We start from the raw sequence: 27,465 nt of genomic DNA, 5'->3' as shown, positions 1-27,465 counted from the left end.
GGTAGATGAAGGTGGGCATTCAGGTAGATGAAGGTGGGTATTCAGGTAGATGAAGTAGGGTATTCAGGTAGATGAAGGTGGGTATTCAGGTAGATGAAGGAGGGTATTCAGGTAGATGAAGGTGGGTATTCAGGTAGATGAAGATGGGTATTCAGGTAGATGAAGGTTGGTGTTCAGGTAGATGAAGGTGGGCATTCAGGCAGATGAAGATGGGTGTTCAGGTAGATGAAGGTGGGTATTCAGGTAGATGGAGTTGGGTATTCAGGTAGATGAAGGTGGGTATTCAGGTAGATGAAGGTGGGTATCCAGGTGGATAAAGGTGGGTATTCAGGTAGATGAAGGTTGATGTTCAGGTAGAAGAAGGTGGGTATTCAGGTTGATGAAGGTGGGTTTTCAGGTAGATGAAGGTGGGTATTCAGGTAGATGAAGGTGGGTATTCAGGTAGATGAAGGTGGGTATTCAGGTAGATGAAGGTGGGTATTCAGGCAGATGAAGGTGAGTATTCAGGTAGATGAAGGTGGGTATTCAGGTGGGTATTCAGGTAGATGAAGGTGGGTATTCAGGTAGATGAAAGTGGGTGTTCAGGTAGATGAAGGTGGGTATTCAGGTAGATGAAAGTGGGTATTCAGGCAGATGAAGGTGAGTATTCAGGTAGATGAAGGTGGGTATTCAGGTAGATGAAGGTGGGTATTCAGGTAGATGAAGGTGAGTATTCAGGTAGATGAAGGTGTGTATTCAGGTGGGTGTTCAGGTAGATGAAGGTGGGTATTCAGGTAGATGAAGGTGGGTATTCAGGTGGGTGTTCAGGTAGATGAAGTTGGGTATTCAGGTAGATCAAGGTCGGTATTCAGGTTGATGAAGGTGGGTATTCAGAGAGAGGCGAACCCACCACGTCAGGGCGACGAGTGAGGCGTTATGGCTATCAAGCTGGACTCTTAGGTAAAATAAGCAAAGAGTGATCGCGGTGACGCTGAAAGCTTCATGAGTAGGAACCCAAGCTCCCTGTTCTCAGTCATTACCAGAACACCACCACCCAAACAAAACATCATCATATCAGCGAAAGCTTTTAACTGTTGCAGGGGGAATCGAATGACAATACAACCGGACGGCCATCACAATATGCCGACCTCACTTGTAAATATCCAAACAGCGATCTGATTAAAAGCTAATGTTGAGGGACTGTGTTCGCGACGTCCTATTGTAATATTTGTTTTCGTTAGTGGAACATATACGATAATTGCTGCTTTTACATAAATTGACAATCCGCATGTGCCATCACGAACATTAAATCTCCTGGCGGACGGATTACCCTCGTGTCTGGTTGCCATGGTGATATATTAACTCCGGGTGGGCGTCGAGTGTGGGACTTCCAAGAAGCGCAGAACGCGACGCCTCGGAGGAACATAGCGGGAGATGTTTTAGATGTCGTCTGCTCGGAGCGTCGTCTGCTCACGTCACCTGCTGCACATGTCGTCTGCCGCGGAAAGATACCGACAGTCTGACAACTTGTGATTTATAAATCTTCTTGGACAAAAGCCATTATATGATACTCTGAGAAGGGGTTGTGTTTTTCAGTTTTCATTTCACGTAAATTGTTGAATATTAAAGGACTGTCGCGGTTGTAAACGTTTCATGGCGGTTCTTGTGGTAAAAAGTGACGATCACCGAGTTCGGTGGTAGGAAGATGAACTGGATATCACATTTGACTTCTGACAACGCCATTCCTTCTCGCCTTCGTTGACGACGACGCCTGCAGCGGGGATGGACGTGCACACCCGACGTCTCCTGCCGTTCCTGGTCTGGCTTCACGTGTCTGGTAGGTCTTCTTTTGCATCATTCAGTGGCACAATTTTGAAGTGATACTGCTTTAAAGACCAGCGAAACACACGAACAGGATGACTTACAAATATAGTTATTAGTTCCATAATCTTTGAAAGAAATTGTTCAATTTATTAAATCCACCCGCCCGGTTAACCATAAATTTGTAACATGCATAGTGGTTGGTGTCGGTAGACCGGGTCTAATCCTGGCACTGGTATAAAACTAGTGGAACCAACTCTATCTGCAGAGCTACCTGTGTCACATGGGATGAGTTAGATACGATGTATGTCCGAGCAACCCATGCTTGTCTTGAATGGATCGGGTGGTCAGGCTCGGTGACTTGGTTGATCGCGTGTCATCATACCCCGACGGCTTGGGGCGTTGCTCATAAAATCGATCACTGGATTGTCTGGTCCACACTATTCTTTAAAGACCGCCTTCCGCTTAAATATTGCTGAATGCGGCGGCGTTAAACAACAAATAAACAACAATACAACATGATGCATGGATGGTGCGTTTGTCCAGTGGTTAAGGTGGCCGCTCGGCACGCTAATAGCCAGGTTCTATTCGAAACATGAGTGCAATAAATTAATACCCGCCGCCTATTTTTACTGTTCCCCGTCCCCGCCCTGAAATATTGCCAATGACAAAGGTTACAAAACGTTCTGGTAGAACAGGACCAATGTAACGTTGATGCTAATGGAAGAAGAGCATCATGGGGCCGGAGTCCCACAACATCCGTCAACAGTGACAGTGAGTTACAATGAGTTACAATACGTTACACTACTCTACCATGTAATGATAGATTGCATATCAGAAGCTCTGTACAAGTAATGTCCACTAAGCCTGCACATACTACGACCCGTTAGACCAGCCACGTGGTCCTGTAGGGTCTGTTTTAAAATGCGAAATAATTATTTTTAAAAAAAACACCCCAAAACAATATTAATTACACTATTCGATATATTCGGCACTCAGCAAAATAGTGCAGCCAGAACAAGGCTGATGACACGGCTAATGAATTTCACACATTGTACCCTGTTGGGTGTCGAACTCGGACCTCCGGCGCTTTACCCATAAGACTAAGATAACGCACATATGAACTTTCCTTCAAATTGAACCGACCGCCTCCGTGGTCTTGTGGTAGAGCGTCCGCCCGGAGAGCGGAAGGTCCAGGGTTCGATCCCGGGCCGCGTCATACAAAAAGACGTTAAAAGATTGTACTTGTTGTTACCCTGTCTGGCGCTCGGCATTAAGGGGCTAAAACAAGGACTGGTCGGCTCGGAGTCAGTATACTGTGTCTGAGTGGGGTATTCATGTTAAACTGCGGCATGGTATCTCAGTGAGCTAGCACTATAAATCGGCATCAGTCCTGACTAGTACAAGCAGCCACACACACACATACACGTGCATGCACGTCGCTATATAAGTGCAATAATCTTGGACGCGACGTTAAACCCAATTTCACCTCACCTCAAATTGAACCATGCCATTGCACAAGCTGTGATCGTTTGTTTGTTTGTTGTTTCACGCTGCACTTAGCCAATACTCCAGCTATATGACGGCAGTCTTCAAAAAAGAGTCTGGACCAAACAATCCAGTGACTGACATCATGAGCATCGATCTACGCAATTGGGATATGATGACACACATCAACCAAGTCAGCGACCCTGACCATCCGATCCCGTTAGTCGCCTCTTACGACAAACAAACAAGCACAATTCTGTGGCAACATCACTGTATGCATACGTCATCCAATCAACCAAACATGTGTCGGGTAAGCCATAGTTCGACACAAGCCTTTCTATGGCGATATGTCACGTATCACGACCTTTCTATGGAAATATTTCACGTATCACGACCTTTCTATGGAGATATGTCACGTATCGCTACCTTTCTATGGAGATGTGTCACGTGTCATGACTTTCTACGGAGATATGTAACATATCACGAGTTTCTATGGAGATATTTCACGTATCACAACCTTTCTTTGGCGATATGTCACTTGTCATGACTTTCTACGGAGATATGTCACGTATCACTACCTTTCGTTGGAGATATGTCACGTATCACAACCTTTCTAAGGAGAAATGTCACATGTCATGACTTTCTATGGAGATATGTAACATATCACGACTTTCTATGGAGATAGTTCACGTATCACAACCGTTCTTTGGCGATATGTCACTTGTCATGACTTTCTACGGAGATATGTAACATATCACGAGTTTCCATCGAGATGTGTCACGTATCACAACCTTTCTATGGAGATATGTCACTTGTCACGACTTTCTGTGGAGATATGTCACGTATCACTACCTTTCTATGGAGATATGTAACGTATCACGACTTTCTATGGAGATATTTCACGTATCACGACCTTTCTATGGAGATATGTCACGTATCACTACCTTTCTATGGAGATGTGTCACGTATCACGACTTTCTATGGAGATATTTCACGTATCACAACCTTTCTATGGAGATATGTCACGTGTCAGGACTTTCTACGGAGATATGTAACATATCACGAGTTTCTATGGAGATTACCCGTGAAGATCCGGGGTAGAATAGGTCTTCAGCAACCCATGCTTGCCGTAAAAGGCGACTATGCTTGTCGTAAAAGGCGACTAACGGGATCGGGTGGTCAGGCTCGCTGACTTGGTTGATGCATGTCATCGATCCCAATTGCATGGATCGATGCTCATGATATTAATCACTGGATTGTCTGGTCCAGACTCGATTATTTACAGACCGCCGTCATATAGCTGGAATATTGCTGAGTACGGCGTTAAACAACAAACCAACCAACCAACCAAATCTATGGAGATATGTAACATATCAAGACTTTCTTTGGAGATATGTCACGTATCACTACCTTTCTATGGAGATATGTCACGTATCACAACCTTTCTATGGAGATATCTCACGTGTCATGACTTTCTATGGAGATATGTCACATATCACGAGTTTCTATGGAGATATGTAAAGTATCACGACTTTCTATGGAGATCTGTAACGCATCACGAGTTTCTTTAGAGATATGTAGCATATCAAGACTTTCTGCGGAGATATGTCACGTATCACTACCTTTCTATGGAGATATTTCACGTATCACAACCTTTCTTTGGCGATATCTCACTTGCCATGACTTTCTATGGAGATATGTAACATATCACGAGTTTCTATGGAGATATTTCACGTATCACAACCTTTCTTTGGCGATATGTCACTTGTCATGACTTTCCATGGAGATGTGTCACGTATCACGACCTTTCTACGGAGATATGTAACATATCACGAGTTTCCATGGAGATGTGTCACGTATCACAACCTTTCTTTGGCGATATGTCACTTGTCATGACTTTCTATGGAGATATGTAACATATCACGACTTTCTGCGGAGATATGTCACGTATCACTACCTTTCTATGGAGATATGTCACATGTCACGACCTTTCTGTCTAGATATGTAACGCATCACGACCTTTCTATGGATATATCTTACGTATCACGGCCTTTCCATGGAGATATGTCACGTGTCATGACTTTCTATGGAGATATGTAACGCATTACGACCTTTGTATGGAGACATGTCACGTATCGCGACCTTGCTATGGAGATATGTCACGTATCACGACCTTTGTATCTAGATATGTAACGCATCACGACCTTTCTGTGGAGATATGTAACGTATCACGACTTTCTATGGAGATTTGTAACGTATCGCGACCTTTCTAGATATTTGTAACATATCACGACCTTTCTAGAGATATATCTATCTTTCATTCAGGGAATAGCAATATCAATCTTTCATTTATTATCAGCTATATGATTAATTATAAGATGGTGTAAATTTATGATATAACGAATTGCTAAAAGTCGATTTTCACTTATACATGATAACGGTACAAAATACACAATTCCATATTTTGACGACACTGTATCTGACAGTAATTAAGCCCATAACCACTACCAGGAAGGTCATTAATTTCTCTCGGTGAAGCATAGCTTTACCTTGTTTCCACGGGCGCAAAATTATGTTCTGGTAATGACAGACAGACAGAATTATTTCGTATTTGTGGCCATGAAGCCAATAGTACAATGACATTTTGTTGTAAGAAAATTCGTCGTGAAGGACCACTTGTATACTGATTAGATTGTAGCTAAATATGGTGTACTCAGTTCTATTAATATTCAATATATTATCATCTTTCAAATATCTTATAAACACAAACTGCAAGTCTGAGAAAAATATTGCTATTTTTGCTGTTCATTAACTGTACAAATTTTCTTTGTGATGGATACGTATAATAATAGTTAGGCAGGTATTTGATTCTTATATCTTCATATACTGGCGTATCAATAAAACATGGTATTCATCTTCTTGGAAATATTTGCAGTAAGGACACATCGATGTTAAAACATCATTATCTTTGGAGTGTCTGTATAATTGTACATTGAGGGTATGTATACCACCTGAACTTCGTTACAGATCTGCGTAAAGATAAAGGTCGAATTGTTGTTAAATACATTTCTAGAGATATGTAACGTATCAAGGTCTTTCTAGAGATATGTAACGTATTAGGACCTTTCTAGAGATATGTAACGTATCGCGACTTTTCTATGGAGATATGTAACGTATCGCGACCTTTCGTCTATGGAGATAAGTAACGTATCGCGACCTTTCTGGAGATATGTAACGTATCACAACCTTTCTATGCAGATTTGTAACGTATCGCGACCTTTCATCTATGGAGATATGTAACGTATCGCGACCTTCCTAGAGATATGTAACGTCTCGCGACCTTTCTATGGAGATATGTAACCTATCGCGACCTTCCTAGAGATATGTAACGTATCGCGATCTTTCTAGAGATGTAACGTATCGCGAACTTTCTAGAGATATGTAACGTCTCGCGACCTTTCTATGGAGATATGTAACCTATCGCGACCTTCCTAGAGACATGTAACGTATCGCGACCTTTCTAGAGATATGTAACCTATCGCGACCTTCCTAGAGATATGTAACGTATCGCGACCTTTCTAGAGATGTAACGTATCGCGACCTTTCTGGAGATATGTAACGTATCGCGACCTTTCTAGAGATATGTCACTTATTGCGACCTTTCTATGGAAATATGTAACGTATCACGACCTTTCTATGGATATATGTCACGTCTCGCGATCTTTCTATGCAGATTTGTAACATATCGCGACCTTTCGTCTATGGAGATATGTAACGTATCGCGATCTTTCTATGGAGATATGTAACGTATCGCGACCTTTCTATGGAGATATGTAACGTCTCGCGACCTTTCTAGAGATATGGTACGTATCGCGACCTTTCTAGAGATATGTCACTTATTGCGACCTTTCTATGGAAATATGTAACGTATCACGACCTTTCTATGGATATATGTCACGTCTCGCGATCTTTCTATGCAGATTTGTAACATATCGCGACCTTTCGTCTATGGAGATATGTAACGTATCGCGATCTTTCTATGGAGATATGTAACGTATCACGACCTTTCTATGGAGATATGTAACGTATTTAGTGGTATCGTAACGGAACGTTTTGCATAATATTTAAATCATGTCCCGTCCTCGCGTTTTCTATTTCAGAAATATATACACATTTTATTCTAAAAGATGGAATACCACATTTCGTCTTTTTTGTCAAATTACTCGGTTGAGATCACCTGAACGCGACAATCTCACTTACAGAATTCCATAAATGGCCTCTCCAGCTATCACCTCTTGGCAATAAGCTGTAGTGCAGTAACCACAAGGCGCAGCCGCTGATATGACATATGACGTCTTGTCCAACAGACGCAACCCACTGTCATACGGCTTATATACATGTAAGTACAATGGGTGATAGTTGACTCACACGTGCTCATAATGCTCCGGTAGGCGGGTGTAATTGTGAGTTATACACGATGACATGACGGGGAAACAACCATTCAAGCCCACGTCCTCAATCTCCGCCCGTGACACGCTATGTATTCTTGTAACTTTTATCATTACCAGTCAAAATGATAGATCGTTAACATCGATTCTTCAAAATTACTGTTCTCAAGTGACGAAGATGCAAACAATTTTCTTTGGCGCCAATGAACCGAGATTTACCTCCAGCTATTACGTTTCAAATCTGACACTCTTCCGATTCATTACTTAAATGTCTTAGTGTTTGTGTGGAGTTCTTTGTTTGTTCGCAGACTTGTTTGGCTCATATTGAAAGTATCGCTCTCCCCACGCCGATAACATAGGTCAGCTTCCCTCACAGTGTAATACCATTCATTTAGCACCTTGCGCGGAGATCCAATGTTAAGAAATATCTGATCAATATCAGGTTTCTACGTTCTCCGAGATAATCAGGCCATTATATTTTTTTATGATACAGAAATCAATTTGATAAAAACATAACACAACACGTATTTGGCATGCCATCAACATGAGTTATCAGTTTATCATGTGATCGAGATAAATCGATTCCGACTCCCGTGTTGTGAAAGTTATACGTTTTTTATTATTCTTTGATTGAAAAAAAGATTCTATGACGTTAAAGTCTAAACAGAGTTTCGCGCAGGTGTTAAATTCGTTGAAACAATTTAATGAATAAGACATGTTTTGAATTTTGGTCAGTCACGAATAATTAACTAGTTTTATCAAATGAGACGACTTCTTTGCCTTTTTTACTTTTGTGTTCTGTGACGATTGTCAAAGGACGTCATACTGATATTAACATTTTCCAGTTATTTTATTGCCAACCTCGGCAGCAATTTGTCATCATTCGTCAATACTCGCCACTTTCCGTAGCCCATTACTAATGTTTTCGGCTTATCCCGGAATGACACGAATTGGTCACGAATGCAACAAAGGATATTGTTCATGATCTTTACCTTGTCTACAAAGCGCCCGGCTTATCCAGCCGCAGCCAGGTATACTCCAGCCACATCACTGGGTATGTCCATAGTGGAACCAGGGCCACACAAACCAGACCCGCGAGGACACACAGCAAACTAGGTCACATTTGTAGCCGTCCGATCCTCATTCTTCGGTGTTTCGTGACAATAGCCGTAACTCAGCAATAGTAGCCATAAGGCAGCAGCGACAGCCGTAACGCAGCAATAGTAGCGGTAAGGCAGCAGTGATAGCCGTAACTCAGCAACAGTAGCGGTAAGGCAGCAGTGATAGCCGTAACTCAGCAACAGTAGCGGTAAGGCAGCAGTGACAGCTGTAACTCAGCAATAAAAGCGGTAAGGCAGCAGTGACAGCTGTAACTCAGCAATAGTAGCGGTAAGGCAGCAGTGACAGCTGTCACGCAGCAATAATAGTGGTAAGGCAGCAGTGACAGCCGTAACTCAGCAATAGTAGCGGTAAGGCAGCAGTGATAGCGGTAACTCAGCAATAATAGCGGTAAGGCAGCAGTGATAGCGTTAAGGCAGCAGTGACAGCTGTAACTCAGCAATAATAGCGGTAAGGCAGCAGTGACAGCTGTAACTCAGCAATAATAGCGGTAAGGCAGCAGTGACAGCTATAACTCAGCAATAATAGCGGTCAGGCAGCAGTGACAGCTGTACCGCAGCAATAATAGTGGTAAGGCAGCAGTGATAGCGGTAAAGCAGCAGTGATAGTGGCAAGGGAGCAGTGATAGTGGCAAGGGAGCAGTGATAGTGGCAAGGGAGCAGTGATAGTGGCAAGGGAGCAGTGATAGCGGTAAAGCAGCAGTGATAGTGGCAAGGGAGCAGTGATAGTGGCAAGGGAGCATAGATAGTGGCAAGGGAGCAGTGATAGTGGCAAGGGAGCAGTGATAGTGGCAAGGGAGCAGTGATAGTGACAAGGCAGCAGTGATAGCGAAAGGCAGCAGTGATAGTGGTAAGGTAGCAGTGATAGCGGTAAGGTAGCAGTGATAGCAACAAGGCAGCAGTAATAGCGGTAAGGCAGGAGTGAGCCTTTGATGGTGACTCCTACTTCGAGCAGAACACGGTTTACGTATTAGGCTGCTATGACTTCAGTGGGGCAGAGAGCATAAAAATGTACATGTAAAACAAAGGAAGTTGAAAAAAGCGAAAACCAAAGGTGGAAACTAGCAAGGGAAGCCTCCCGTTTGCCCATTGTCCATTGCCCATTATCAATCATTGATAATCCAGTTATCCATTACCATCAACGCTAATTACTGTAAAGTGTTGGCATCTATTGTCTTTTGCTAATCATCCATCAGCGGCAGTTATCAGTTGGCCTCCCTTGTTAGTTTCCACTTTTTGTTATCTTATTTCATGTGTTGTTCTTTCATGTACATATGTGTGTTCTCTGCCTCATAGCATTCATTCACCTGATGAAGGAGTAAGCATATACTCCGAAACGTTGTGTTTCGTCATAATAAAGAAGTTGTCATCCATAAATTCTCTTCCTTATGTGTATCACTTCAAATGCCATTTAAAGACTTAATAAAATATTGCTTCGCAAATGTAATAGAATGTTGTAGTTGCCAGCGTTGATTTGTTTTGAATAATTATTACTTCCAAGCATCGTCTGTTGTCTCTGGTCCCTGAGAAAGTTTATAGGACATGAAAGTAAAAAATGCTTCTCATCTTCAAAAGTGTGAACATTATATCGTTGCCATGACCTTTATTAAAATCATTCCATATATATTTTTCAAACTGATCGTTATACGTGTTTATATGACATGTTTGGATTAACTCAATGTTCTTACTTTTTGATAATGAAGACTCTCAAATAACAACATGAAAACTGGCCATTTCTTACAAATCCAGTTTACTTTATTTTTTGGGACTAGTTACAAACATTAAAACATAGCCTATAATACTGTTGGTGTTCATATTTCTCAGATAGCCTAAAAACGTTAGTGTGGATATTTACAATTTAGGAACCTTTGTGGTCGTTAGACTAATTGGATGGGGTGGTCAGGCTCGGTGACTTGGTTGATGTCAACCTACACGGATGGTGTGTGTATCGTTGTCGTCATCGCTGCTTGTCTGGTAATGACTCTGTGATTTACATGCTTGTCGTCATATAGCTGGATTGTTGCTGGGGATTGCGTTAAAAACCAACAAACAAACTGTTATATGGCAGAGTATTTTATTGATAAACAATGATTGTAACTGCCTTACATTGTTTTTGGTTGAGATTCGGTAGACGCTCATTGCATTGTGATTGGACAGTTACTTAGTCGTCAGGAATGTGGTGTGGGTTAGTGTAGACAGTCGTCAGGAAGTTACTATATTTAGATGCTAGTGGGGCGTGTAAACTTCCGTGGCCGTGGACATATGCAGAAAACTCTGTAATGTTCTAGTACCGCTAGACTGGTGAGGGCACTTATAGAACATTCCCGTAGCTTGGGGTATATAATAGGACAAGAGCGTGTTTACGTTTCTCTTCCACATTTCATCACTTCGGAACCAGCTTTCATGTGGGGATCACTCATCATCCCTGATTCCCTGCCTAGCCAATCACGGAAGCTTGGAAACTGGGTGAATATATATTCTTATCACTGACTTTTACAATCCCCACTGTATTTTGGTATTTGATACTGACCACTGCCGTCATATTATATATTGTCATTGAATACTGTACTACCTCTCTATTGCGTACGTCCGTTGAAATTGCTGTGCAGTAATTTGTATTAATTTGTAAACTTTTTTACTTTTGTAATAAAGTTGTTAATTGTAAACTATTTGATGTGTGTTGGTTTCGCACTTGGTTCTTTTACGTACAGATTTCTGGGTTAAAATATTGTTTCAATTTGGGAATCGACACGTCACACAAACAAACCGTCCTTTAACAGAATTAAGCATTCATTACTTGAAATTTATTTCCACCCTGGAGGGTTCGTTTGTCAGTACCTGAGCTTGCCGCGCAGGGATCCTGTTAAGACTAACACGTTGACCAATATTATCTATTAGTGATAAAACAGTCAGCCATTCCGGCGCCAGATCGAGGGAGAGATAGCAGCACGGCAGATCAATACACGATCTGTCGATAAGACTGTCTTTACATCGGAAATGATTGCACTACAAAGAGAGGCGTTGTTATTTTCCAGCTAAGCTGCACCAAACAAACTTCTCATTTCCGGGGCCTAGATAAATAGTAGTCCATTAATACTTCAGGAAATGACAATACTTTGTGAATGTGTTTACGACTCCTTAAACTGATCACGTGACTCTGGAGTCAGAGAGTCTTTGTATCACCAGTAAACAGTAGACAGACGGTCTCCATTCTCATACATTTTATTGCAAAAAACAAACGTAGCCCTGAACAATATACTTTAAGTATACTAAGGGTAACCGTGTATCGCCTTGGATAAGGACCTTGTTCCTCTAGTGGATAGAGAGTCTGGCCAGAGAGCGGAAGTTCCGGGGTTTGATCCCCGGCCGCGTCATACCAAATGACGTTAAAAGATGGTACTTGTTGTTACCCTGCCTTGCGCTCAGCATTAAGGGGCTAAAACAAGGACTGGTCTGAGTGGGGTATTAATGTTAAACTGCGGCATGGTATCTCAGTGGATTAGCACTATAAAACCGACAGTAGTGGACGTGAAGTCATAAGGGATATTCATGTGTCGAGTGAAATATCATGTTTCTCTCATCGAGTGACATGGGGAAAGGTGATATCCGTCGACAGCGACGCTTGCGTTGGTGCCATACCTTACAGCCTTGGAATTTGCGAAACTGGAGTCGAGTGCGATGAATCACGATTTCTTCTTCACCGGCGAGACAACGTGTTTATCGCCGTTGAAATGAGCGTTTTGCCCCACATTGTGTACGTGAATTCGATAAATTCGGTGGTGGTAGTGTCATGGTTTGGGGGGCCATATCCTAAACCACGAGATCTGACTTGGTTGTGGTTCAGGGAGATTTGACAACAAATCGCTACATGAATCAAATTCTTCAACCTTCTTTCAATCATTGACCGCCAGAGAGACTGTTTCAACAGGACAACGCTCCACCGCGCAAAGCTCGTGTCACGGTAGACTACCTCTTATGCCAACATCAACGTCTTGCCCTGGCCGTCGAGATCTCCAGATCTCAACCAAAACGAACACCTCTGGGATGAACTTGATCGACGTGTGCGTCAACATCAAAACACACCGCAGACACTCCCGCAACTGGCCAAAGCGTAACAAGCAGAATGGCGCGGAATTCCGCAGTACAGAATTCGTACACTTATCCAGTTAGTGCCGAGGAGATGCAGAGCCGTGATTGCTGTTCAGCGCAACCTTGTGGCCTTATGTGACATGACAATGTACATTTTTCAGTGCCTTTGCACAACGACAACATGTGACTATCGAGCTACAAAATTTCATATTTCTATGATATTAAATTAAATATATCGACTTTATTAGGTACAATACATTTACTAAAAATCGACCTATGCGTTTCTTTTTTTGAAGAGTGTATATATACATCCAAAGAGCACGCTCTTTCAATCTCAGCCCTACAGTCGGGCACTCGCTCCGTGGTACCCCAAGCTGTGCAATCAACATGGTTCGGTTTCCTTGATCTATCAACTGAATTTACGTCCTGTCTGACCATTTTGGAATAAACTCCGGACTACAATACGAATTGTTATTGTTAGTTAAGTCAGGCACACTTCCACGTTTTCGAATGATTTGTGTCGAGAAAGTTGGTGTGAGTGATCTGATCGTGCAGCCGTTCATTCATACGCAACCCGTGACGATCCGGCGTAGAATACGTCTTCAGCAACCCATGCTTGCCGTAAAAGGCGACTATGCTTGTCGTAAGAGGAGACTAACGGGATCGGGTGGTCAGGCTCGCTGGCTTGGTTGATGAATGTCATCGTAGCCCAATTGCGTGGATCTATGCTCTCGATGTCAATCACAGGATTGTCTATTTACAGACCGCCGTCATATAGCTGGAATACTCAGGAATTCGATGATAGCTTGTATAACATAATATATTCCTATAGAAAACAAATGACACCCCTCTAAATACATAGAGACAAGGAGTGACACCCGCCATCTTGGTTCTTATTCAAGATTTCGCACTCGGTTCGAATCACAGCTCGATATCGCAACACCAGGTCAACACACACTATCATCACCGTACAGATAGTGAGTGAGTATGGTTTTACGCCGCTTTTAGCAATATTCCAGCAATATCACGGCGGGGGACACCAGAAATAGGCTTCACACATTGTACCCATGTCGGGAATCGAACCGAGGTCTTCGGCGTGACGAGCGAACGTTTAACCACTAGGCTTCCCGACCGCCCCTCGTACAGCTAGGAAACAGACAAAAGTCGTACTTGGCCATATGAAGGACGTATTTGAACACCTGAACAATTGCACCTCATCAGTATCGCTGACGCATTGATTAATAAATAACGCTGTTTTTTTCTATCGCAGAGTTATATTTGCATTATTTAGCGACCACTGAATATGGACTCCCTGTCTGAAGCGGGTATTCACGGTCTCCTGTCGACACAACTGGTCCCTATCTTTTAATTTTCCAATCACGTAATTGAGAGCCGCCATTAAAATAATTACTCTGATACAAACGATTTCCAGTTGCGTTACGCCCGTTTGTCCCCGAATGAAGTAATCACATGAAGTAATGATTGTTGATTTACTGTTCGCTCACTAATGTGTAGTCACGGAGATTGAGTACAATGAACACTGTTTGCTGGTCACACACTGATACATGTATACCATATCGTGAGTGAAAGACATGCGTTAACGCCGTTTTGAACAGTACCAGCACGGCATGGCGCCTCAGAAGTAAAGCATAATATGCTCCGTTTATTGTCTGGCCTTGTGGAGGACATCCGCCAGGGCGACTCATCGGATCCCAGAAGAGGAGGCCGTAAGCTTTTTTATCTGGTGGGACAGTGTTTGGCTCTTTGGGGGTAGTAATTAATTTCAATGCTTCCACTGTTTTGAAGCTTTCAGCTTTCATCCACAGTCACAAACCTTTCTGGTTCAGCTTCAAACAGAGTTAGATTACCTGGGGCGTTTATCGGCTCTCTGAAGACAGTTTCATTGACAACGTTCTGTGAAAATGTACTCTCCCCTGAGAAATGCCCGCTGAACTAGCAATATGAGCTCAATCATTCGTCGATCATCGCCATGTCGTGGATTCGATGGGTCATTTCTAGAGATGCTGACGCGACAGGCTTTCCAGGTTGGGGGGTGGGGGGTGGGGGGTGGGGTGAGGGTGTCATCTTCAAGACTCTCCCTTCCATGCTTACGCTCTCGGGTGCCGCCTCCGTGGTCTTGTGGTAGAGCGTCCGCCCGGAGAGCGGAAGGTCCGGGGTTCGATCCCCGGCCACGTCATACCAAAAGACGTTAAAAGATGGTACTTGTTGTTACCCTGTCTGGCGCTCGACATTAAGGGGCTAAAACAAGGACTGGTCGGCTCGGAGTCAGTATACTGTGTCTGAGTGGGGTATTCATGTTAAACTGCGGCATGGTATCTCAGTGAGCTAGCACTATAAATCGGCATCAGTCCGGACTAGTACAAGCAGCCACTCACACACACGTGCATGTTCGTCGCTATATAAGTGCAATAATCTTGGACGCGACGTTTAACCCAATTTCACCTCACCTCACCTCTCTTTACGGTGGCACAGAAAGGGGCATCCAACCCTACTGTTGTACTTATATCTTCATGAATGGCTTTGGTGTTGAGCTCTTATTTTGCAAGTACCCTATCGCCGCACGTTTCGCAAGTTTGTCCATTTTCCAAAGGTCACAGAACCCAGCTTATTGACCTGTCACAGTGAAACAATTGGCGAAACTGACTCAAGTGTTTGTGGATATAACTCTGTGACATCACGTAATGTCGACAACATTACGCAGTTCTTTCTACGTTATCAACCGACCTCCGAACTTTATTTTTTGTAGATTTATACCCATCTAAATTCTTTTATATACCAGACCGCCTGAGTGGTCTAGTAGTAGAGCGTCTGCCGGAGAGCGGAAGGTCCGGAGGTCATACCAAAAGACGTTAAAAGATGGTACTTGTTGTTACCCCGCCTGGCGCTCGGCATTAAGCGGCTAAAACAAGGAGTGGTCGCTTCGGAGTCAGTATACTGTGTCTGAGTGGGGTTTTCATGTTACAGTGCAGCATGGTATCTAAGTGGGCTAGCACAATCGGAATCAGTCCGGACTTGTACAAGCACGTCGCTTTGTAAGTGCAATAATCATGACCCGACGTTAAGCTCAATTTCACCCCACCTCTATTATATAACAACAACAATTGCAGACATGGACAGGCCAATGTACCTTAAAGCATGAAGTTATTGATTATGGACTTAACGTAAAGTAGACAGGGGCATTAGATTCGTGCAAGTGTTCAACGATAATGCTCGTTAGCTATTGACAAACTGGATTTTGTTGTCGCGGAAATCAGAGCAGAAAAACTATGTAAGAGGTTTTCACTATTGTGTGTTTGAAAAACAGATAAACGGCACTGCCGTGGCCTAAAAGGCAAACCCAAATGCGAAATGATTGCAATTATTTGTCTTTTGCTTCTACATATAGAAATACATATTGATTTCCTCGTAATGCTCTATGGTGGTGGAAGTCAGCACGTGGAATCAGGGCTCCAATTTGCTTTCGAGACTGTATTTTGTGATGTGCTTGCTAAAGCGAGATAAATACGACTGTAAATACAAAAGGAATCAGACTGAAATGTTGGTTCCGGAAAGACACGATGTGCTCTGAACGTTGAGCTTGCAGATGTTTGGTCCATGGTGCTGTGGAGTACCTAGAAGTCTTGTTTCATAGTCTATTTTTGTTTATTAAAGTCATTTACAGTCAAGAAACAATGGTCGAATATAGATATGTCTGTGATTCTGGATAAACATAAGCCGGGGTCATCTTGCAGACATCTTTTCATCTGTATCCTACGCCCCAGTTTATGTTAAGAATTCAAACGCCAGACAATAGCGTCATTCAGTCCATGAGTACAGTTTTACATCGCTGGGAGCAACACTCCAGCAATATCACGGCCGGGCACACCAGAAAGAGCTTCACACATTGTACATTGTACACAGGTAGGGAATCGAACCCGGGTCTTCTGTGTGACGAGCGAACGCTTTAACCACTAGGCTACCCCACCGCCTCAAAACACCGCTGATGAACTAGGTGTTGTTGACCTAGCATTCCAGTCAACGCAATTAGTAGCCATTTTGTTTTAAGCCACCTTTATCATCGCGTCTTGGAAATAATTCATTCTGGTGTGAAAGCGGTGGTCCGGCTACACAAACAGGCCAGTAGACGCCATACAGCTCCTACATGTACTTGCACTGACAACCGGTTGCGCCGGTGAAAACATTAACACTCACACACTGAAGTTGTCTGATGGCCCGAAATAAACAATATAATTTTTTCCGGAAGTCAGCATTATCAGCTGAAACATCATCAGCGTACCTGTTTTGTCACTAAGCAGACGCAGTGATAGGTGATTGGGCGGTCGGGTAGCTTAGTTGTTAAAGCGTTCGCTCGTCACGCCGAAGACCCGGGTTCGATTCCCAACATGGGTACATTGTGTGAAGCCCATTGCTGGTGTCCCCCGCCGTGATATTGCTGGAATATTGCTAAAAGCGGCGTAAATCTATTCTCACTCACTCACTCAGTGATAGGGGAATACTGTTCATGCATGTCCTTTCCATTCTTGTTTATCTGTCCGTGAAGATCCGGATTAAATGGCGGCTGTGCTTGTCGTAAGAGGCGGCTAACGGGATCGGGTGGTCAGGCTCGCTGACTTGGTTGAAGCATGTCATCGTATCCCAATTGCGTCGATCGATCCTCATGATGTCAATCACTGGATTGTCTGGCCCAAACTCGATTATTTACAGACTGCCGTCATATAGCTGGAATATTGCTGAGTGCGGCGTTAAACAATAAACAAACAAAACATCGTATTTATCTACATCTATTTATTTCAGGAGTATCCGGATCCTCCTTCATCACGACAGTCGATTATGGGCTGACGACATTGGCCACAAACACCACCAACACTGCCGACTGTGTGTGTGACTGCAGCGCGTTTGTCGCCATGTTTAACCTGACCCATGAACAGCTTGAGATCGAGATTAAACGAATATACAGCAGACTCTTACTCAATAAAGAAAACATTTCCGCTACAGTCCGGAAGCGCATCAGTGTCCCGGATTCTCGTCCGTCCGCGCAGTCGATTGGCTATGTGGGGATCCTTGTTCTCGTGGCGTCACTCGGCAGTATCGTCGTCCTTGACTTTACGACGTTGTTGCGAGATGTCAAGGTCGCAGTCGTCAATCTGAGAAAGTTCATGACACGGGACGATGTGAGTGACACGACCTATCACAGCGTTGCCTCGGGATCAGGAGCAAATAGGCCTGAGGAGAAACACGTTCGTTTGTCCATGAACTGATTTCAACGACACTGTATTTATTTGTTTTGTTGTGTTTCAAAACGTAATTTGTTTTGTTGCGTGTTTATTTAAAACGTGGAATATGTTTTTTATACTGTTAATAACGGTTTATTGTTTCTCCGATAACAGCAATTGGCACGCCATCGTTCATCAACGTGGGACCTGCAAGCCCTGTGCGAAACAGCATTGTTGAATAATAGTTTAAAAACTATGATGTGATATTGTCAGCTGTTTCGAGTGAATGAGTGAGTACACCACTTTCAGCAATAGTTAAGCAACATCATGGCGATGGACACCGGAAATGGGCTTCACACATTGTTCCTATGTGGGGAATCGAACGAGGGCTTCAGGCGTAACGAGCGGACTTTTACCCGCTTGACTACCCCACCTCTCGAACTGTTTCCAACTGTTTAGTGTTAGTTTTGCGTCGATGTAGCAGGGTGGTGGAGGCAGGTGGGTGCTTTTGAGAGGGGATCACAGTCGGAGTGCAATGGGACGGTATGCGATTATATGGGACCGGAAGTTGACTGGGAGTTGACCCGGCAATAATTACGATCTCAGTTGGAATGGACATGGAGTGGATAATTTCATAACCGTTTTATTTATTTTTTATTTGTGTGAACTTATTGTCTCTATGATGTGACCGTCGGTCATACATTTAGCAGTGTCTGAAATGACTATGAATTAATGTAATCCGATGTGTATATGTTTGTTTGTTGTTTAACGCCGCTCTCAGCAATAAACAAGCTATATGACAGCGGTCTGTGAATAATATAAGCTGGACCAGATAATCCAGTGATGGGCATCATGAGCATCAATCTATGCAATTGGGATACGATGACATGCACAACCAAGTCAGCGAGCCTGACCACCCGATCCCGTTAGTCGCCTCTTACGACAAGCATAGTCGCCTTTTACGACAAGCATAGTCGCCTTTTACGACAAGCATAGTCGCTTTTTATGGCAATCATGGGTTGCTGAAGACCTCTACCCCGGATCTTGACTGGTAGATGTGTATATGTACATGCTTTGTGTTTTGTGTTTCTGGGGTAACTCCGATCTGTATGAGTACATGTATTGTGTTTTTGTCTCCTAATTTATTTCTAGAAAGGCTGAGTTCGAATCCTTGGTTCGCCCAAATATTTTTCAAGGTTTGTCAGATCGTGGGTTTCACCAAAGTGGTAAACATCTGGGACCTGCATCACTTCCGGCTTTCCTCCAACATCGAGCTGTGATATGACTGGAATACTGTTTAACTGGGCGTTAAACCCAACTCACTCTAGCAAGTCAATTCTCATCCAGGCACTGGCGCTGACTCATTTGCTCAATGACGAAAGCTTGAATAAACATGTCACTCAACGCTTGAACATCTTCTTGGTTCGGGTTGTATATCTTCTCCCCAAAAAAGTCCGAACTAGGCTGGAATTTCTGGGCTCACTCGTAGCGCCGCCAGTGGTTACTACGAGTAATCTCCCTTCAATGTCCCTCCAGTTGATTCCACCTCTCACATCACTTGCATTTGCTTAAACAAAATGGCGGCGCCAGTCAAGACGATCTGATCGATAATCAAGATCTGCATTGTAATAAAACGGATCTTTCTTAGCGTAGCGCATCAAATCACATGAGCACCTTGATTAAAAACATGAAAAGATTTGGAAAATTTCTCTTGACGGCATGCCGACGGGACACGAATCCTGCAATCGACCAAAATCTGCAAGGCAGTTTACGAACCGGATGTGATTTGGTTTCGTGATTTTGATTGGACTATGCATAGACTCGTTAATCCATTCAAAATAGAACTCCATAATTCCAGCCTAGTTCGGCAAGGGTGAAAACTGGACTTATATAGTTAGGTAACTCCCTTGCCTTGGGAAGACGCGGTTGTATGACGTCAACCCTCCACCAGTGAACACTCTTGTATCCAACACATCACCAGCGAACACTTTTGAATCCTGCTGGACTCGAACAGGTCTCATGTGGTCTCAATGACGGCTGAGAACGTACCGTGTGTGAAGAGTTCTTTTCAGACCAATGTTACAGGTTTGAAATGGTTCACATAGTTTGTGATCGCACTTTGTGTCGGGTACACATTATCACACACACGTAACGAACCCATGACGCTTACATACCACAATAATGTAAGCCATGTTTGGGGATTAAGTTACGGTTCAAATTGAGCGTTCGATATCTACCTTTAAAGCTAATTAAAGCTTTTGTATTACACCTACTCGCTCACCCATTAACCCATCCACTCAAGAGTCATCCACTCACTCACTCACTCACTCAATGTAGATGCTGTAAGATGTAGAAGCTGATGGGTGTAGATGTTGTTTGGGGTAGATGTTGTTGGATGTAGATGTTGTTGGGTGTAGATACTGTTTGGTGTAGATGTTGTTGGGTGTAGATGTTGTTGGGTGTAGATGTTGTTGGGTGTAGATGTTGTTGGGTGTAGATGTTGTAGGGTGTAGATGTTGTTGAGTGTAGATGCTGTTGGGTGTAGATGTTGTTTGGTGTAGATGTTGTTTGGCGTAGATACTGTTTGGTGAAGATGTTGTTGGATGTAGATGTTGTTGAGTGTAGATGTTGTAGGGTGAAGATGTTGTTGGGTGTAGATGTTGTAGGGTGTAGATGTTGTTGAGTGTAGATGTTGTTGGGTGTAGTTGTTGTCGGGTGTAGATGTTGTTGGATGTAGATGTTGTTGGGTGTAGATGTTGTTGGGTGTAGATGTTGTTGTGTGTAGATGTTGTTGGGTGTAGATACTGTTTGGTGAAGATGTTGTTGGATGTAGATGTTGTTGAGTGTAGATGTTGTAGGGTGTAGATGTTGTTGGGTGAAGATGTTGTTGGGTGTGGATGTTGTTGGATGTAGATGTTGTTGGACGTAGATGTTGTTGAGTGTAGATGCTGTTGGGTGTAGATGTTGTTGGGTGTAGATGTTGTTGAGCGTAGATGTTGTTGGGTGTAGATGTTGTTGGGTGTAGATGTTGTTGAGCGTAGATGTTGTTGGGTGTAGATGTTATCGGGTGTAGATGCTGTTGGGTGTAGAAGCTGTTGGGTGTAGATGTTGTTTGGTGTAGATGCTGTTGGGTGTAGATGCTGTTGGGTGTAGATACTGTTGGATGCAGATGTTGTTGGATGTAGATGCTGTTGGGTGTAGATGTTGTTGGATGTAGATGTTGTTGAGTGTAGATGCTGTTGGGTGTAGATGCTGTTAGGTGTAGATGTTGTTGGGTGTAGATGTTGTTGGGTGTAGATGTGTTGGGTGTAGATGCTGTTGGATGTAGATGCTGTTGGGTGTAGATGGTGTTGGGTGTAGATACTGTTTGGTGTAGATGCTGTTGGGTGTAGATGTTGTTGGGTGTAGATACTGTTTGGTGTAGATGTTGTTGGGTGTCGATGTTGTTGGATGTAGATGCTGTTGGGTGTAGATACTGTTTGGTGTAGTTGTTATCGGGTGTAGATACTGTTGGATGTAGATGCTGTTGGGTGTAGATGTTGTTGAGTGTAGATGCTGTTGGGTGTAGATGTTGTTGGGTGTAGATGTTGTTGAGTGTAGATGCTGTTGGGTGTAGATGTTGTTTGGTGTAGATGTTGTTGGCTGTAGATGCTTATGGGTGTAGATGCTGTTGGGTGTAGATGCTGTTAGGTGTAGAAGCTGTTTGGTGTAGATGTTGTTGAATGTAGATGTTGTTGTGTGTAGATGTTGTTGGGTGTAGCTGCTGTTGGGTGTAGAAGCCGTTTGGTGTAGATGCTGTTGGGTGTAGAAGCTGTTGGGTGTAGATGTTGTTGGGCGTAGATGTTGTTGGGTGTAGATGTTGTTGGATGTAGTTGTTGTTGGGTGTAGATGTTGTTTGGTGTAGATGTTGTTTGGTGAAGATGTTGTTGAATGTAGATGCTGTTGGATGTAGTTGTTGTTGGGTGTAGATGCTGTTGGGGGTAGATGTTGTTTGGTGTAGATGTTGTTGAATGTAGATGCTGTTGGATGTAGTTGTTGTTGGGTGTAGATGTTGTTGGGTGAAGATACTGTTTGGTGTAGATGTTGTTGGATGTAGATGTTGTTGGATGTAGATGCTGTTGGATGTAGCTGTTGTTGGGTGTAGAAGTTGTTGGATGTAGATGCTGTTGGGGGTAGATGTTGTTTGGTGTAGATGTTGTTGGGTGTAGATGTTGTAGGGTGTAGATGTTGTAGGGTGTAGATGTATATGTTGTTGGATGTAGATGTTGTTGGGGGTAGATGTTGGGGGTAGATGTTGTTGGGGGTAGATGTTGTTGGGTGTAGATGTAGATGTTGTTGGGGGTAGATGTTGGGGGTAGATGTTGTTGGGGGTAGATGTTGTAGGGTGTAGATGTTGTTGGGTGTAGATGTTGTTGGGTGTAGATGTTGTAGGGTGTAGATGTAGATGTTGTTGGAAGTAGATGCTGTTGGGGGTAGATGTTGTTTGGTGTAGATGTTGTTGGGTGTAGATGTTGTTGGGTGTAGATGTTGTTGGGTGTAGATGTATATGTTGTTGGATGTAGATGTAGATGTTGTTGGGTGTAGATGTATATGTTGTTGGGTGTAGATGTATATGTTGTTGGGTGTAGATGTATATGTTGTTGGGTGTAGATGTTGTAGGGTGTAGATGTTGTTGGGTGTAGATGTATATGTTGTTGGATGTAGATGCGGTTAGATGTCATTGTTGGATGTAATTCCACATATTCTAGCTTCCCCGCGCATGAGTGTCATATCATGTCATCAAAGCCAGCGTATTTCCCGGCGTCCGGATTCAAAATCTTTCAACCGCCCTTCAGGTAAAGTAACCTAAATAAGCTTAAGTAGAATAATTCAGGGATCGTGTTTTCAGGACGGAATGTGTTTGAACAGTGACACAATTTCCGTAAAACAACAACACCCATGGCGCACTGTGAGGAACCAGGCTGCACTTACTTAAGCTCACAACGTAATTACGGCACTTTACGGCAGAACCTGTCGCAATCATCGTACCGATTGAAGTTGTCATCGAAAGGGAAATTATCAGCATTAATCAATGATTTCATCAACACGTGTTGCGTTTGATAGTACTGACCTCGAGTTGGGCACATCACAACATCTCGTTGACATGAAAACACCATCATTGCTTCCATGGCAACGACGCTACAATCCCAAACTTTGTTGTTTCTTTAACCAGGCTTTCTTTTATCCCGTGTAACAAAATAAAGTGAACAATCTGATTTGAGAATTTCAATAAGAATCATTAATGACCTGTCAGACAGACGTGGCTGGAACAGTCCTTGTGAAAGACGAAACCCAGGACTGTTTACACCCAAAAGACGACTGTAGTATCCACGTGAACCGCCTCGATAAATAGTTATATTGATTGGATTAAGTGCATTATAGCAAATGTGTTTTTTTCTCTCTTGAAATATAACATTTTTTTTCGTTGTTGCTGAAACAAAAACTTTTCAGGCGTTTTAAGCCAAACGATGTTTGCAGTTGTGTACTGAAATATGCATGTTGCCATGGGGATAGTGCCTTCACTCAAGTCTGAGCTGGGTGCACTTGTACTCCTACTTGCCTTGAGAAATACAACATATTTTAAGGAAGGAATCTAAAGGGAAATAAATTTTGAAAACTGCTATTAAAGAATAGGCTTCAATATATTTTTTGCGTTTTTGGAAATGCAATCCGGTGTGCACACGGGGTAAATCCCCGTAGGTCATCTTCCCGAGGCAAGGAAATTAACTACCTATAAAAGTCCAGTCCCTTGCTGAGCTAGGCTGGAATTTCGGAGTTACATTTTGGCTGGACGAACAAGTCTGTGCATTGTCCAATCAAACTCGCGTAACGAACATGGGTCAGGCTCGTCAACAACAGGGATTTCAACGTGCAGATTTCGGTCGACTGCAGGATTTGCAAACATGAGTTCCATCAACTGGTCGTCGACAGGTATTTACCAAATGTTTTCATGTTATATCAAGGTGTACTTTAATGCACTTCGCGACATAAGACCCGTTTTATTACAATATAGATCTTGATTATCGATCAGATCGTCTTGATTGTGCGCCGCCACTTAGTCATGTGAGAGGTGGAATCTGATTGGTCAAAAGGAGGCACATAGAAGGGACATAACTTGTGATAGCAACTGATGGCGCTACCACCGAGACACGAAATTTCAGCCTAGTTCTGCAAGGGTGGTAACCGGATTCTTATGGTCAGTTAACGCCATTGCCTCGGGAAGATGGGGCTGGGATGCACACTGGTTTTTACCTATAAAACTTCATAAACGCAAAAGCACAATGAAGTCAATTCAAATAAATAAATACGTCATCAGTAATAACGTTTAAGACTGCTTATTTAATGATTAACACACAAAGCTGTAGACAACATGGAATCAGTCGTTCAGCGCACTAATGCTCAACCCATACCATTATCTGCCAATCAGAAAGATGTTTTCAGCCAATCAGGAAAATGTAAACAGTGAGTGGGCGTGGTCTTTTTCTTGATTAACCAATCAAATGCCACAGAAATACTTGTAATTTATTTATTGGGAATTATCCTAAGCTGCCCCGTACACGTGTTACCTAGTAGACACGTGACAGTCACAACATCTAAGTTTTTGACTGGCTGACTCGCGAACTTCCCGGTACTGCTTTTCTTTGCTCCACTCTTGCTTTCCACACTCACTCCAGGGCAGAGCATCACACGCAGTGAGTGAGTGTGAGTGAGTGTGGTTTTACGCCGCTTTTAGCAATATTCCAGCAATATCACGGCGGGGCACACCAGAAATGGAACACATTGTACCCATGTCGGGAATTGAACCCGAGTCTTCAGCGTGACTAGCGAACGCTTTAACCACTAGCCTCCCCCACCGCCCAACCACTCATCGGAAAAAATCGGAGATACACTTATATATAAGGATGGGGTCGTTAAAAGGCGAGCGCATTTAGCTCCATCGAGCCTCATCGGGCCATGCACCTGTCATTTAAAAGTGTTTGTTGTTATCTGTACATTGTCTGGGAGTTGAGAAATATAAACGTTACACATACACGCACATACACACACGCACGCACGCACGCGTCAACTACGAGTTTCAAATAATTTCAGCTCATAACTGTCACAAGATGGCTTCAATTCAGCGAACTTTTTTAATGCATACTGAACAACAAAAGTTCCTGTGACACTAAATAAGATTTAATGCAAAGTTATGTTTTTTTAACCAAATCTGAAACAATTTAGGTTTGCAACAAATAAAAGACTCCTGTAAGTGTTCAAATGGTTTAATTTGCGATACTGACTTCAGAAAATGCGTGATTTCATTAAAAAAAAACCATGAACATGCCAAAATGTCAATTTACAAATCAATAGCATGTGTGTCCACCTCTGGTTGCGATGCAAGCAACACATCTTCGTCTCATGGAATGGACCAGGCGTCGCACAAAGTCCTGTGGGATATCTGTCCATATCTGCTGGAGCATGTTTCGAACTTCCTGGAGTGTCTGTGGAACACGTGGTTGACGTCGAAGGCACCGATCCATCTCATCCCACATGTTCTCGATTGGTGAGCCGGCCAGGGGATGACATTCATGAAGAGAATCCTGTACAAGTCGAGTAATATAAGGCCGGGCGTTGTCATGTTGAAAGGTAATGCCTGGGCCATGACGACGCAAAAACGGTAGAACAACAGGGCCGATGATCTCGTCGCGGTAGCGCTGTCCATTGAGATTTCCCTCTACCACTATCAAACGGGTCCGCTGTCTTGCTGTAATCCCACCCCATGTCATAACGCTGCCGCCCCCGAACCGATCTTCTTCCATGACACAATGATTGACGTAACGTTCACCTCGGTACACTCGAATCCGTCCATCGCTGTGGCTGAGTTGATAACGAGACTCGTCAGTGAATAGAACTTGTCCGCTGTCTGCACCACTGTAGACGTGCTTGACGGTGGTTTCCTGTCAAAATGGGACTTCTGGCGGGTCTTCTTGCGACAATCCCTCCACATCTGAGGCGACGACGTACGGTTTGTGAAGATGTCCATCGAAGGCCAGGGATGCTTCTTGCAGTCACTGTTGCTGGCTGGAATCGATTTCGTAGGTGTGTTGTTCGAATCCAGTTGTCTTGTCGATTATTGCCACGCCGAGGATGGTCTCTGACTGCATTCGTCTGTTGCCAACGTTGCCATAAACACCAAACGGTGTTTCTGTGGACGTTAAATTGTCTTGCAACATCACGTTGACTCGAACCTGCTTTAAGCATACCAATTGCTAGCAGACGCTCATTTTCGGACAGGCGTGGCATTTCGTAATGTTGAATAATTGCGTAATTTTGTTGTTTTTCTGAGTGGTTGTTGTCAGCACGATGCTAAACAATGCATATGGAATCCTGTTAACGCACATGTTTTTATACCCATTCTTGAGTAGTGAAAGGCATGGGACTTGCATAAAAGTAAACCTTTGCATGGAATGCATGCTTTTCTGCGTTTTTGTGACTTGATTCCATAAATGTACTACAATACTGAAAACCAAACTTTACCTGTTTGACAAATACTAGTATTTATTTATTCTTTATCTGAAGCACGGTATTTTTTCCTTTATTAAATATTATGAATAATAACTCATATATGTTACAGTCATAATTTATGGTATGTATCATACGGATACATAAGAGTGTAGTAATATCTTTATCATATGATGTCATTCAGTTGTTGAGGGAACTGACCAATGAATGACCGGCAGCCATGTTTCGGTGACACAGTGGGCATCCCCTATCTGAGCACTTTTGGAACGTTACTCAATTGTTTACTGAGAATGAAGGCATCGCATTGACGTATGGAGATGGATGGAAGCAGTCCCCACCAGGCGAACCACGATACCAAGTTTATTAAATTGGTTTAAAACAAAGGCCTTCATATGATATTTACTACCAAATGTGCCTGTTCCTCAGTAGAAGCTCGGGATACGAGTGAAGCAGTGGTCTCCAGTCAGCTGTGCCGAGTTACACGCCCGGAGTCCTTGATCAATGGCACCACATTCGCCCAACGTACGACACTTGGTCTCTCTCCGCCATACATGTACTCGAGGGATTTTACCAAAGCTGAAACAATCTACGTGAAGCTGACTTGCCGTGAAGAACTGCAGTAATGTAAGACGCGGCGTAAAACCCAACTAACTCACTCACTCACTCACTCACTCACCCATCCACCCACCCATCTTCTCACTAACCTACCCAGCCACTCACTCACTCACTGTAGTGCATCCCAAAAGT

The 27,465-nt window shown here is 43.2% G+C and overlaps 2 protein-coding genes across 2 annotated transcripts; one reads left to right on the top strand and one right to left on the bottom strand.

The window, feature by feature from the left end:
* The first annotated feature begins 1,336 nt into the window (after positions 1 to 1,336).
* On the top strand, positions 1,337 to 18,926 carry LOC124113424. The gene is made up of 2 exons (XM_046473769.2): positions 1,337 to 1,816; positions 17,759 to 18,926. Exons 1-2 carry the CDS (start codon positions 1,762 to 1,764, stop codon positions 18,220 to 18,222), a joined length of 519 nt encoding a protein of 172 aa, XP_046329725.1. The 5' UTR covers positions 1,337 to 1,761; the 3' UTR covers positions 18,223 to 18,926.
* A 1,575-nt stretch (positions 18,927 to 20,501) lies between these two features.
* LOC125384127 (mucin-5AC-like) lies at positions 20,502 to 23,345 on the bottom strand. The gene is made up of 3 exons (XM_048402557.1): positions 23,288 to 23,345; positions 21,542 to 22,640; positions 20,502 to 21,429 (listed from the first exon to the last, which is right to left on the bottom strand). The coding sequence occupies exons 1-3, from the start codon at positions 23,343 to 23,345 to the stop codon at positions 20,502 to 20,504; spliced, it is 2,085 nt and encodes a 694-aa protein (XP_048258514.1).
* Between the last annotated feature and the right edge of the window lie 4,120 nt (positions 23,346 to 27,465).

Source organism: Haliotis rufescens, unplaced genomic scaffold (assembly GCF_023055435.1).
Source record: "Haliotis rufescens isolate VD_foot unplaced genomic scaffold, xgHalRufe1.0.p SCAF_27, whole genome shotgun sequence".
Lineage (NCBI taxonomy): Eukaryota > Metazoa > Mollusca > Gastropoda > Lepetellida > Haliotidae > Haliotis > Haliotis rufescens.
This window is presented reverse-complemented; position numbering and strand designations above follow the sequence as displayed.

Bases quoted from the DNA above. Each gene is read 5' to 3' on its own strand.
- LOC124113424 (XM_046473769.2), top strand. From the start codon at position 1,762: ATGGACGTGCACACCCGACGTCTCCTGCCGTTCCTGGTCTGGCTTCAC. The intron at 1,817-17,758 runs GTAGGTCTTCTT...TATTTATTTCAG, and splicing joins GGTCTGGCTTCACGTGTCTG to GAGTATCCGGATCCTCCTTC.
- LOC125384127 (XM_048402557.1), bottom strand. From the start codon at position 23,345: ATGGAAGCAATGATGGTGTTTTCATGTCAACGAGATGTTGTGATGTGC. The intron at 22,641-23,287 runs GTCAGTACTATC...TACCCCCAACAG, and splicing joins TGTGATGTGCCCAACTCGAG to CATCTACTTCCAACAACATC. The intron at 21,430-21,541 runs GTATCTACACCC...TACACCTAACAG, and splicing joins AACAGCATCTACACCAAACA to CATCTACACCCAACAGCATC.